The sequence below is a fragment of the Muntiacus reevesi genome, chromosome 2 (assembly GCF_963930625.1).
Source record: "Muntiacus reevesi chromosome 2, mMunRee1.1, whole genome shotgun sequence".
Taxonomy (NCBI): domain Eukaryota; kingdom Metazoa; phylum Chordata; class Mammalia; order Artiodactyla; family Cervidae; genus Muntiacus; species Muntiacus reevesi.
In genome coordinates, this window is record NC_089250.1 from 139,291,743 (window position 1) to 139,305,115 (window position 13,373).

The following is a 13,373-nucleotide window of genomic DNA, read 5'->3' on the forward strand; positions in this document are numbered from 1 at the left end:
TGGTTTTTCTGTCCATGGCATTTTCCAGGCAAGAAATCCTGGAGTGGGTTGCTATTTCCTCTCCAGGGGGATTTCTGGAGCTGAAACCTGAGCTCCTGCTGCATCTCCTGCATTGTAGGAAGATTCTTTGCTGATGAGTCACAGGAGAAGCCCCCTTTATTTCATTATTTCTGACAAAGTCAGACTCCAAGGGGCAGCAAAGCATTTGGGTTTGAAGGCAACTGGGAGGCTTAGAAAGGCTCTTCCTTCTATTGCCTGAGCAAGTTTTATCTTTTTGCTGATGAGGAGGGGAGAGTATGTTATTAACATTTCTCCACTTGAGAATCTATGACCCTTTTCACCTTGGAGTCCAGGGAGATGTATTTACTGTGATGCCTGTTGTTTTGTGAACTGTCAATGTGGTGCATATTCAGAGTACCATTTTAGGGTGTTTGATTTTGTGGGGGTTTTTTCCTAAAATTGTCCCTGAGACAGCTGTGGTATATATGAGAGAGCATCACAATGGGCATCAGAAAATTTCAGTTTAAATCCTAATTTATTATGAGCCGTGTGACACTGGATGGTTGTCCTCTTTATCCAGAATCTCCCTTTCCCTCATTTGATAAAAACAAATTTACCATCTCTACCTTCCAGTGTTTCTTTTGTTAGGGTAGTCCTGGGATTTCCAGGTAAAAGTCATGTTGAATTACTTAGACAACTATTCTATATGTCTTTGGTCATTCAGGATGCTCAAATTATGCTATTGTTAACCATGAATTTCCAGAATGGAGATCTGGTTGAAATCAAGAGCTGTTTATTTGGGATTTGTTAGGACTGTTGCTCAGAAGACACATATCCAAGAAGTATTTAAGCCGTGTTCTTCCACACTACAAAATGAGGAAGTTTATAAGGGCAAATATTACAAATTGTGTCAAAAATTAGGGTTGGATATTTTGTAATAGCTGTTAATGGAAAGTAACCTTTAATAACTGTACAAAAAATTAAAAATTTTAAAAAGTAAGGATCTTGAGAATAGAAAATCATCCTGGATTACCTGGTATGCCCAGTGGAATTGTAAGAGTCCATTAAGGAGGCAGTCAAGGGGATCAAAGAGCCATGAAGATGTTGTGCTGCTGACCTTGGCAATGGGGAAGGTAGTCATGAGCTAAGGAATGCAGGTGGCCTCTAGAAACTGGAAAAGACAAGGAAATGGATTCTCCTGAGAGCCTCCAGGAGGAATGCAGCCCTGTCAACACCTTAATTTTCAGATTTGTGACCTCTAGAATTGTAGGATAATAAATTAGTGTTGTCTTAAGCCAAGGAAAAAGAAAAGAATTAGGATTGGAGATGGAAAGATGTAAAGATGCTTGTTAAGCAAAGGTTGGTTGTGTCTGAAGTGATTAAATAGTTGTGAAGCAGGCAGTTTTGAAACTTTAAACTTGTATTTAAGAGTTACCAGTATATATCATTTTGCAAATGGCTGGTGGACTACTTGAGTTTGACACAGTTCAGAATTGAAGTAGTCAGTGATGCAGGAACGTGTCTGAAATCACATCCACAATGACTGCCCACAATTACTCCATTTTGATTTTCTTAAATATGTCATCATTAACTATCTTATGAATAGGTAACAGTAATGTTGGGTTTCTGTGGTGGCTCCGTGATAAAGAATCCACCTGCCAATGTAGGAGAGGCAGGTTCGATCCTTAGGTCAGGAAGATCCCCTGGAGAAGGAAATGGCAACCCACTTCAGTATTCTTGCCTGGGAAATCCCATGGACAGAGGAGCCTGGCAGGCTACAGTCCATGGGGGCACAAAGAGTTGGACACGACTTAGTGACTAAACAGCCACAAGTGCAATGTTAGTACAATGCATTCAAATACTTCGAAGTCTTTCACTTTCAAGGACAAAATACCTAGCATTAGATAGAGCATTCTTTTCAAATAAAGAGGGTAGGTATTACAGTGATTGTCCTCAAAGTGATACATTCACAGTTGGTCATTGATTTGAATCCAGAATTTCAAACCCTTTTTGTCATTAGATCTTTTATTTCAGTAGTTCTCAATCTTGGCTGCATAATGGAAACACTTTGTAAAATTATAACTGGAACAGCATCTACTGTGATTAAACCAGATTCTCCAGAGCGGTCACTGGACACAGAGAAAACAAGAGTAAAGGACAGCTTATTCTGATTTTTATCAGTGGGGTAAAGTCTACTCAGAATAGAGTGCAAAGTGGATATAACTGATTGGCCTGTTTATATGGGAGAGGCCAAGGGTGAATTAAAAGGGATTATTATGAAATCTTTAGACTTCATGCTGACAGCCATCTGAGTGAGAAGAGACAGTGTCAATGGATCTGGCTGTGGACCTGGTACTCTGCCTCTGCTCTCTGCTTCTCCTCTCACTCTGGAAACAGAGATCTGGGAAAGGGAAGCTCCCGCCGGGCCCCACTCCTCTCCCGATTCTTGGAAACATCCTACAGTTAGATGTTAAGAACATCAGCAAATCCTTAAGTAATGTAAGTAGAGTTTATGCTCCTCCAATGTCCTGAAAACAGTGAGTAAATTAAGCCAAACTAAAAAAATTATATATATGTACATAAACTTTGATATTTCCCATTTTGGTTTTTTTTTTTTTTAGCTCTGTCATTGTCATAGAGAAACAAAATAATGTGTTTTGTGAGTAGAGGAAATTTAGCTCTTTGAATGGAGCAATCAAAATAATAATGTGTCAAAAGCTAGAGTATTGCTTTCCTTCTTTATATCACAGCCATTTGCTTTGATTTGGGGCTGAAGGTAAATTGGTAATGAAGTGTTTGGCAATAAAAAAATTTCCTTGCAGAAGACGTGTACTATATAAGCTGTGTATTTTGTTCAGATGGTCAATTCTATGAAAACAGAACTTTTCTAAAGAAGCACATTGGACTTGGTATGAAGGAAATAGCTCTGTGTTCAAGACCAGCATAAGTAAGTGAAAGAAAGAAGTTGTCAGTCAGGGTCCAACTGGCGGCAGCAGCGTTCATTTGGATTCTGCAGGAAGCTGCCGTCTGTACCCTGTGAATGCTGCAGGATGGACGATGATGTTCTTCCGTGAGATGCTGCATGTCCTGGCACTGCCTCAATGATGCTTCCTCTCTTTCTGTGTTAGTGACACCAGTGGATCTCAACCAAGGCTGGGCATTAGAACCATTTGATCTTATTTTTTATAATATAGAATTGTAGTATATTCAGCATTTTGCAATGGCCTATAATGGAACAGAATTTGAAAAAATAACATGTTTTATATTTATGTATTATATATATTATACATATGTATGTATATACATACATGTACGTATGCATACATATATATAAAACTGAATCATATATACACATGTGATACACATTGTACAATATGTATATATACAAACATATATACATACATATATGTGTATATATACATACATACATATATGTGTATATAAAACTGAATCAGTTTGCTGTAATCTTGAAACTAGTACTGTAGTCTTGTAACAGTACTATAAGTCAACTATCCTTCAAAAAATAATCGTAGCATTCATCACAGGACTGGAGAATGAGAATTCTCATGGGAAGAACTCTACATGTAACTCTGAAGCAGTCAGCTGGGTGTTGGTTTAAAGGTGGGCTTTGAGGAATCATTTATCGTTCAAGGATCAGAAGTTGAACAAGGAGAGATTCAAATTTCAATCCTCTATATATAGTAACTCTGGGACACTGGCATGAAATGGAATTCCTTGACTATGGTTTCCTTATTTATAAGTGGAGCAAATAAACTTGCTGAAGGTGTTGATATGAGGATTAGTTGTCATTGTGTACCAATTACTTTTGTCATTGCCTGGCATTGCAGTTCAGCCATTAGCGGAAGCTGTAACAACCACCATCATGTTTAGGTATTGAATTCAGGAATATTTAGGCTGTATGTGGCAGAAGAAAAACATAATTGTAGGATGATAACATGTTCTGCATCAGGCATAATGTATTATCAAATATTGACTTCTTTTACTATTACATGCATCTCCATTCCCAGCTCTCAAAAGTCTATGGCCCTGTGTTCACTCTGTATTTTGGCATGAAGCCCATGGTGGTCTTGCATGGGTATGAAGCAGTGAAGGAAGCTCTGATTGATCTAGGAGAGGAGTTTTCTGGAAGAGGCCGCCTCCCAGTGAATGAAAAAGTTAGAAAAGGACATGGTAAGTGTGCATGTGCACATGTTCTGCATTCAAAATGGGGATGAGGAGGATGGAAAAGAGGGATTTGAAGAGCCCTCCAGCAGAGCTGGATCCACCAGAAAGGCTGCCAACTGTAAGCTCACTCCTCCTTGCCTAGGGCCTCCCTGCTGTTAATAGTTTCTGTTTCTCCTGGTAGGAATCCTTTTCAGCAATGGCAAGAGATGGAAGGAGACCCGGCGCTTCTCCCTCATGACCCTGCGGAATTTGGGGATGGGGAAGAGGAGCATTGAGGACCGAGTTCAAGAGGAAGCGCGTTGCCTTGTGGAGGAGTTGAGAAAAACCAATGGTGGGTGAGTCTATTATCTATAACTCTGACTTTAACGGACTGCTGTCTTCTCCAGTGACGCCCTTGGAAACATTTCAGGAGTGGCCACATTGCTCCTATGGATCATGATTGCCAGCCCTTCCTTCGAAGTGGGAGGCTGTGAAGAAGAGGGAGCCGAGGGAGCTTTTGCGTAGCCATGCTGATAGTTTGGTGTACACCCATGGTTGTGCACACAGTGTGGGTTTAAAGTTCACTTATCATACTTTCTCTGAACCTTGTTTTCACATCAGAAATACCAACGAAGATCTCTGAATCATTTCCTGAAAAAGTGAGAAAACAATGTTTTTCTCATGGCATAAATATGGATTGTCTATTTCAGAGCATTTCAGCAGGGAATACTTGTTAACTAGACAGGGTGGGAACGACCTTCTCATACCCTTATGGAGCGTGAAACTAGTATCATGTACATCCACTTAATTAAACCATATTTATGTGTTCATCCTCACAGATTTGTCTGAGAGTACTTCCAGGGGCCAAACCTACAATTCTGGCCAATAGTAATGCCATATGATTTTAATCGTTTAGGGATATCTTATTGCAGTTCTCATCAGTTATGATCTTTCTAAAAATCAACACTGTTTTAAAATAGCAGCACTCATTATTTTCTGTTGCATAATACTGTATTGATTTATATATTTTGAATAAATAATTGCTATGTCATAAGTTACAAAATGTTTTATTTAACTAGATTTCAACATTTCAACACCTGCTTACCCTGTCTTCTCTAAGCCAAATTTGACTCTCTTTTCAATTTTCAAACTTTGCCCTACTGTTATTAGACTTTGTAACAAATGTATGGTAATTATTTACCTTGCAGTACCAGGTATAATCACCTATAAAGTGTTTGTTGCAATGCCTCTAATTTTCAGCTTATGTTACAAATTCCACTATTTATTTTTTTTATATTCATTTATTTGGCTGCACTGGGTCTTAGATACGGTATTTGGGATCTAGTTCACTGACCAAGAATTGAACCCAGGCCCCCTGCATTGGGAACATGGAGTCTTAGCCACTGGACCAACTTGGAAGTCCCAAATTCTGCTATTTTAAGTATTTTGGGATTATACTCCATAGTGTAGACATAAACTGAATATAGTAACCCACTTTATATAACTTGATGTCTTATGAACATGTTTATTACTTTTAGTCATAATTCAGAATATTTAATGACTGTATAATAAATATTTTCCTGCATGGTTTTGCTTATTTTTTTTTTTTTTCATGAATAATCCACCAATGTTGATCATTCAGGTTGTTTCCAAGTTATTATTACTATGCTCAAAGGATCAAACATATATTATCTTATTGTATTTGTCAATGTATTTCCATTTAATAAATTTCTAAAAGTAAATTTGGTGAGTTGAAATTGCTGTGCACTTAATCTGCCTGCGATGCAGGAGACCTGGGTTCAGTCCCTGGGTTTAGTCCCTGGATTGGCTAGATCTCTTGGAGAAGGGTAAGGCTACCCAGTCCAGTATTCTGGCCTAAAGAATTCCATGGGCTGTATAGCCCATGGGGTCACAAAGAGTTGGACATGGCTGAGTGACTTTCACTTCACTATAATTTAAGGTCCTTTACCAAATTGCCCAGCAGAAATATACTTATCTCTGTCCAGTGTTTGGAGCTTCCTTCTCAATAGGTCTTTCAATCATTCTCAATTTGACTAGCTGTTTAAAATTGCAGTTCTTGAATCACTGAGAGAAAGTATGTATTCACTTGTCAAATGAATTTTCAATCTTTGTTTATGGTGACTTTTGCTGTGTAGTAACTTCTATTATTATGTTTTATGTAAACAAATATATCTGTTCTTTCCCTTATGATGTTCAAAGCTTTTTTCTTAACCTAGACCCTCCCTACACCAAGGTGATGAAAATAGTCTCTTAAACGTTTCTTAAACTTTTATGGTTCTATACTTTAAATTTACACCTTTAGTTAAACTAGAGCATGTGAGTGTGTGTTTGTAATATGGGGGAAGGGTATAACTTGTTTGAATAACTTTTTACTAGTTTTCAATTAGAATTTTATCATTTATGAAGTTATTGCCAGATTTCTTTTATGTTTGTTTATGTATGTGTTTATTCTTGTTCCTTCCTACAATAAACAGAGCTTATTTGTTCTTTTTTTCCCCTAACTGATGGGAAGATCCACTGAACTATACAAGTTGTCCTATTTTCTTGTTTTTCAAATAAATTAATTGAGTCACACCCTTACAGTGGAATCATGATTGCGGAGAATTATAATAATTAATCTGGAAGAAAACTTACATCTTTACTGATTGAGTTTCTCTATCTAGGAGCAACCCACACCTAATTGCTCATGTGTTCTTTTCTTTTGTGATTGAACTTTTCTTTCTTTTGGTTCTTTATACCTAGTTTTTTAGTTCTTTGGTTGACAGCAATAAAACTACTCTAATAAACCAAAAAAAATTAAATTCTTTATCCTGTATTAAGTGAAACAAAAGTCAGCAAATCAGATTTTACCTGTGACTCACATATAGACAAAGAAATACCCACCCCCAAATTACCTGTTTTCCAAATTACCTCTGCCAGTCTAGCTAAAGTAAATGTGTTTTTTTTTTAGACTTAGGACCCTGGAACCTGGCACAGAAGCCCAAGATACATGTTTCTTTTATCTATGTCCTACCAATTCTTCCCAAAACCTTTATAGTAAATTTATAGTAAAAACAAAAAAAAAACAAAAAAACCCCACCTAACATGAAATCTACCATCTTAGCAAAAGTTCAGTGAATACTTGCTTACAGCACTGAGTTTGTTATCTATGATCATACTGTCATACAGCAAGTCTCTAGAACTTTTCATCTCACATATCTGATACTCTGTACTCTTTGAACTATGACTCTCTGTTACCATACCAAAAGGAGTTCACTTCTTAGTGAGTGTTTAATCAGAGACAACTCCAAGAGTAATTGCCATACAAATTGAAGTATTTATTTGCATCTAGTAAAGGGAATCATTTTTCTGGCTTCCTGAACAAGGAAAGCTTTGTCCTTTTATCAGGGCAGGGGATGAATATTAGCAGGAAAGTTTTGTCATTACATATAAAGGTGGTCATAATTTCACAGAAGCCCAGTTTGGGAACGTGCTTCTTCATACATCTTGTGTTATGTTAATGGGCCTTAATCTCTGACTGCAGAGGAGATTTTAGCATTCACATGAAGCAAAGGTAGCTTTTGGACAGTTTTTGGTTTGTGTGCTCAGTCTCCAGTCTTGTGGTTGGGCCCAACCTGGTTTGAACTGGCTTTTGAGAAAAATCTCTTCCTGGAACCTTCTGTACCTTAAAAAAACAACACAACACCAACAAAGAAACCAACATTTGCTGATACTCTTACATGAATTCCCTAGGGACACAATGAGGTTTCTAGATCTCATTCTTTGCATGAGTTACTCAAGGGCAGAGGCCTACTGGAGTCATCTTTATTTCCTCTTCCCCCAGACTCTGGCAACTAGCATTCTGTTTTCTGTGTCTATGAGTCTGACTACTATATACATATATATATATATATGTGTGTGTGTGTGTGTGTGTGTGTATATAAAAACATATATACATATGTATGTATACACATATATATATACATACAAATATAAGTGGAATCACGCAACATTTGTTCTTCTGTAATCAATTATTTTCACTTAGTACAGTATGTTCACTTTTCATTCATGTTGTAGCATATGATGCAGTCTTTCATTTTTATGACTGAATAAAATTCCAGTGTATCTATTTATCACATTGTCTCCCTTTTAAATAGCTTTATCTTGAAGTTCTAAGCAACACTGCACATTATCTAGTACAGATTTTCCATGATTTGAAAAAATTCAGAAAAATTCTTTGTATGAATATAATTCATTCATATAACTGATACCCTGAGATTGCAGCTGATTGTTCTCTAACTTTCTCCTCTTTTTTCTTTGTATTTATTTAGTTTTGGATGCACTGAATTTTAGTTGTGGCATCCTGGATCTTGACTGCAGCATGTGGGTTTCTCTCTGGTTGTGGTCTGCAGACTCTGTAGTTTGCGGCACATGGGCTTCCTGGTTGAGGTTCACAGGCTTAGTTGCCTCGTGGCATGTGGAATCTTAGTTCTCTAATAGATCCCACATCCCCTGCATTGGAAGGTAAATTCTTAACCACCAGACCACCACTGGAAAGTCCCCAGTGTTTAATTTTCTACAGAATTTTCAGATGAATGATAATCAGCATTGACAATGTGAGTAATTAATTTTATGAAAGTTTCATCTTTTAAAATTTTTTAAATTATTTTTTAATCAATTTCCTTCATTGAAGTGTAGTTGATTTACAATGATGTGTTAATTTCTGCTGTAAAGCAAAGTGGTTTAGTTATACATATATATATATATATATATATATATATATATATATATATATATACACACACACAGTCTCTTTAAAATATTTTTTCCATTATGGTTTACCATAGGATAACAAATATAGTTCTCCATGCTGTACAGTAGGACCTTGTTGTTTCCACACTTTGTACATAACTCTTAACATTTTATAACCCCAACTTTCCACTGCACTCCACCCCTCCATCAAACCCCTCCCCACTGGAAACCACCAGTTTGTTTTCTATGTCTGTGATTCTATTTTTGTACCCACAATTTTTTTTTTTTTTTTTTTTTTTTAATTTTTTTATTTTTCAGTGGGTTTTGTTATACATTGATGTGAATCAGCCATAGAGTTACACGAATTCCCCATCCCGGTCTCCCATCCCACCCCCCTCTCCACCCGATTCCTCTGGATCTTCCCAGCCCAACAGGCCCGAGCACTTGATACATGCTGTTCTTTCGAAACTTCCCACCCTCCCCTTCTCCCACAGAGTTCAAAAGTCTGTTCTGTACTTCTGCGTCTCTTCTTCTGCCCTGCATATAGGGCCATTGTTACCATCTTTCTAAATTCCGTATATATGTGTTAGTATACTGTAATGTTCTTTATCTTTCTGGCTCACCTCACTCTGTATAATGGGCTCCAGTTTCATCCATCTCATTAGAACTGATTCAAATGAATTCTTTTTAACGGCTGAGTAATATTCCATGGTGTATATGTACCATAGCTTCCTTATCCATTCATCTGCTGATGGGCATCTAGGTTGTTTCCATGTCCTGGCTATTATAAACAGTGCTGCGATGAACATTGGGGTGCACGTGTCTCTTTCAGATCTAGATTCCTCAGTGTGTATGCCCAGAAGTGGTATTGCTGGGTCATATGGCAGTTCTATTTCCAGTTTTTTAAGAAATCTCCAAACTGTTTTCCATAGTGGCTGTACTAGTTTGCATTCCCACCAACAGTGTAAGAGGGTTCCCTTTTCTCCACACCCTCTCCAGCATTTATTGCTTGTAGACTTTTGGATAGCAGCCATCCTGACTGGCGTGTAATGGTACCTCATTGTGGTTTTGATTTGCATTTCTCTGATGATGAGTGATGTGGAGCATCTTTTCATGTGTTTGTTAGCCATCTGTATGTCTTCTTTGGAGAAATGTCTGTTTAGTTCTTTGGCCCATTTTTTGATTGGGTCATTTATTTTTCTGGAATTGAGCTTCAGGAGTTGCTTGTATATTTTTGAGATTAATCCTTTGTCTGTTTCCTCATTTGCTATTATTTTCTCCCAATCTGAGGGCTGTCTTTTCACCTTACTTATAGTTTCCTTTGTTGTGCAAAAGCTTTTAAGTTTCATTAGGTCCCATTTGTTTATTTTTGCTTTTATTTCCAATATTCTGGGAGGTGGGTCATAGAAGATCTTGCTGTGATTTATGTCAGAGAGTGTTTTGCCTATGTTCTCCTCTAGGAGTTTTATAGTTTCTGGTCTTACGTTTAGATCTTTAATCCATTTTGAGTTTATTTTTGTGTATGGTGTTAGAAAGTGTTCTAGTTTCATTCTTTTACAAGTGGCTGACCAGTTTTCCCAGCACCACTTGTTAAAGAGATTGTCTTTTTTCCATTGTATATCCTTGCCTCCTTTGTCAAAGATAAGGTGTCCATAGGTTCGTGGATTTATCTCTGGGCTTTCTATTCTGTTCCATTGATCTATATTTCTGTCTTTGTGCCAGTACCATACTGTCTTGATGACTGTGGCTTTGTAGTAGAGTCTGAGGTCAGGCAGGTTGATTCCTCCAGTTCCATTCTTCTTTCTCAAGATTACTTTGGCTATTCGAGGTTTTTTGTATTTCCATACAAATTGTGAAATTATTTGTTCTAGTTCTGTGAAAAATACCGTTGGTAGCTTGATAGGGATTGCATTGAATCTATAGATTGCTTTGGGTAGAATAGCCATTTTGACAATATTGATTCTTCCAATCCATGAACACGGTATGTTTCTCCATCTGTTTGTGTCCTCTTTGATTTCTTTCATCAATGTTTTATAGTTTTCTGTGTATAGGTCTTTTGTTTCTTTAGGTAGATATACTCCTAAGTATTTTATTCTTTTTGTTGCAATGGTGAATGGTATTGTTTCCTTAATTTCCCTTTCTGTTTTTTCATTGTTAGTATATAGGAATGCAAGGGATTTCTGTGTGTTAATTTTATATCCTGCAACTTTACTATATTCATTGATTAGCTCTAGTAATTTTCTGGAAGAGTCTTTAGGGTTTTCTATGTAGAGGATCATGTCATCTGCAAACAGCGAGAGTTTCACTTCTTCTTTTCCTATCTGGATTCCTTTTACGTCTTTTTCTGCTCTGATTGCTGTGGCCAAAACTTCCAACACTATGTTGAATAGTAGTGGTGAGAGTGGGCATCCTTGTCTTGTTCCTGATTTCAGAGGAAATGCTTTCAATTTTTCACCATTGAGGGTGATGCTTGCTGTGGGTTTGTCATATATAGCTTTTATTATGTTGAGGTATGTTCCCTCTATTCCTGCTTTCTGGAGAGTTTTAATCATAAATGAGTGTTGAATTTTGTCAAAGGCTTTCTCTGCATCTATTGAGATAATCATATGGTTTTTATCTTCCAATTTGTTAATGTGGTGTATTACGTTGATCGATTTGCGGATATTAAAGAATCCTTGCATTCCTGGGATAAAGCCCACTTGGTCATGGTGTATGATTTTTTTAATATGTTGTTGGATTCTGTTTGCTAGAATTTTGTTAAGGATTTTTGCATCTATGTTCATCAGTGATATTGGCCTGTAGTTTTCTTTTTTTGTGGCATCTTTGTCTGGTTTTGGAATTAGGGTGATGGTGGCCTCATAGAATGAGTTTGGAAGTTTACCTTCATCTGCAATTTTCTGGAAGAGTTTGAGTAAGATAGGTGTTAGCTCTTCTCTAAATTTTTGGTAGAATTCAGCTGTGAAGCCATCTGGTCCTGGGCTTTTGTTTGCTGGAAGATTTTTGATTACAGTTTCGATTTCCTTGCTTGTGATGGTTCTGTTAAGATCTTCTATTTCTTCCTGGTTCAGTTTTGGAAAGTTATACTTTTCTAAGAATTTGTCCATTTCATCCAAGTTGTCCATTTTATTGGCATAGAGCTGCTGGTAGTAGTCTCTTATGATCCTTTGGATTTCAGTGTTGTCTGTTGTGATCTCACCCTTTTCATTTCTTATTTTGTTAATTTGGTTCTTCTCTCTTTGTTTCTTAATGAGTCTTGCTAATGGTTTGTCAATTTTGTTTATTTTTTCAAAAAACCAGCTTTTAGCTTTGTTGATTTTTGCTATGGTCTCTTTAGTTTCTTTTGCATTTATTTCTGCCCTAATTTTTAAGATTTCTTTCCTTCTGCTAACCCTGGGGTTCTTCATTTCTTCCTTCTCTAATTGCTTTAGGTGTAGAGTTAGGTTATTTATTTGGCTTTTTTCTTGTTTCTTGATGTAAGCCTGTAATGCTATGAACCTTCCCCTTAGCACTGCTTTTACAGTGTCCCATAGGTTTTGGGTTGTTGTGCTTTCATTTTCATTCGTTTCTATACATATTTTGATTTCTTTTTTGATTTCTTCTATGATTTGTTGGTTATTCAGAAGCGTGTTATTTAGCCTCCATATGTTGGAATTTTTAACAATTTTTTTCCTGTAATTGAGATCTAATCTTACTGCACTGTGGTCAGAAAAGATGACTGGAATGATTTCAATTTTTTTGAATTTTCCAAGACCAGATTTATGGCCCAGGATGTGATCTATTTTGGAGAAGGTTCCGTGTGCGCTTGAGAAAAAGGTGAAGTTGATTGTTTTGGGGTGAAATGTCCTATAGATATCAACTAGGTCTAGCTGGTCCATTGTATCATTTAAGGTTTGTGTTTCCTTATTGATTTTCTGTTTAGTTGATCTATCCATAGTTGTGAGTGGGGTATTAAAGTCTCCCACTATTATTGTGTTACTATTAATTTCCTCTTTCATACTTGTTAGCGTTTGCCGTACATATTGCGGTGCTCCTATGTTGGGTGCATATATATTTATAATTGTTATATCTTCTTCTTGGATTGATCCTTTGATCATTATGTAGTGTCCTTCTTTGTCTCTTTTCACCTCCTTTATTTGAAAGTCTATTTTATCTGATATGAGTATTGCGACTCCTGCTTTCTTTTGGTCTCCGTTTGCATGAAATATTTTTTTCCAGCCCTTCACTTTTAGTCTGTATGTGTCTCTGGTTTTGAGGTGGGTCTCTTGTAGACAGCATATATAGGGGTCTTGTTTTTGTATCCATTCAGTCAATCTTTGTCTTTTGGTTGGGGCATTCAACCCATTAACATTTAAGGTAATTATTGATAAGTATGGTCCCATTGCCATTTACTTTGTTGTTTGGGGTTCACGTTTATACAACATTTCTGTGTTTCCTGTCTAGAGAAGATCCTTTAGCAT

The 13,373-nt window shown here is 36.9% G+C and overlaps 1 protein-coding gene across 2 annotated transcripts in view; it reads left to right on the forward strand.

Annotated features, from left to right (window-relative positions):
• Positions 1-2,331: 2,331 nt before the first annotated feature.
• LOC136158247 (cytochrome P450 2C19-like) overlaps positions 2,332-13,373 on the forward strand; it is a 33,540-nt gene continuing 22,498 nt past the window's right edge. For both annotated transcript variants that reach the window (XM_065920037.1, XM_065920038.1), the window contains exons 1-3: positions 2,332-2,499; positions 4,029-4,191; positions 4,367-4,516. In XM_065920037.1, coding sequence (XP_065776109.1) covers positions 2,332-2,499; positions 4,029-4,191; positions 4,367-4,516 — 481 coding nt within the window. The remainder of the gene's footprint in view (positions 2,500-4,028; positions 4,192-4,366; positions 4,517-13,373) is intronic.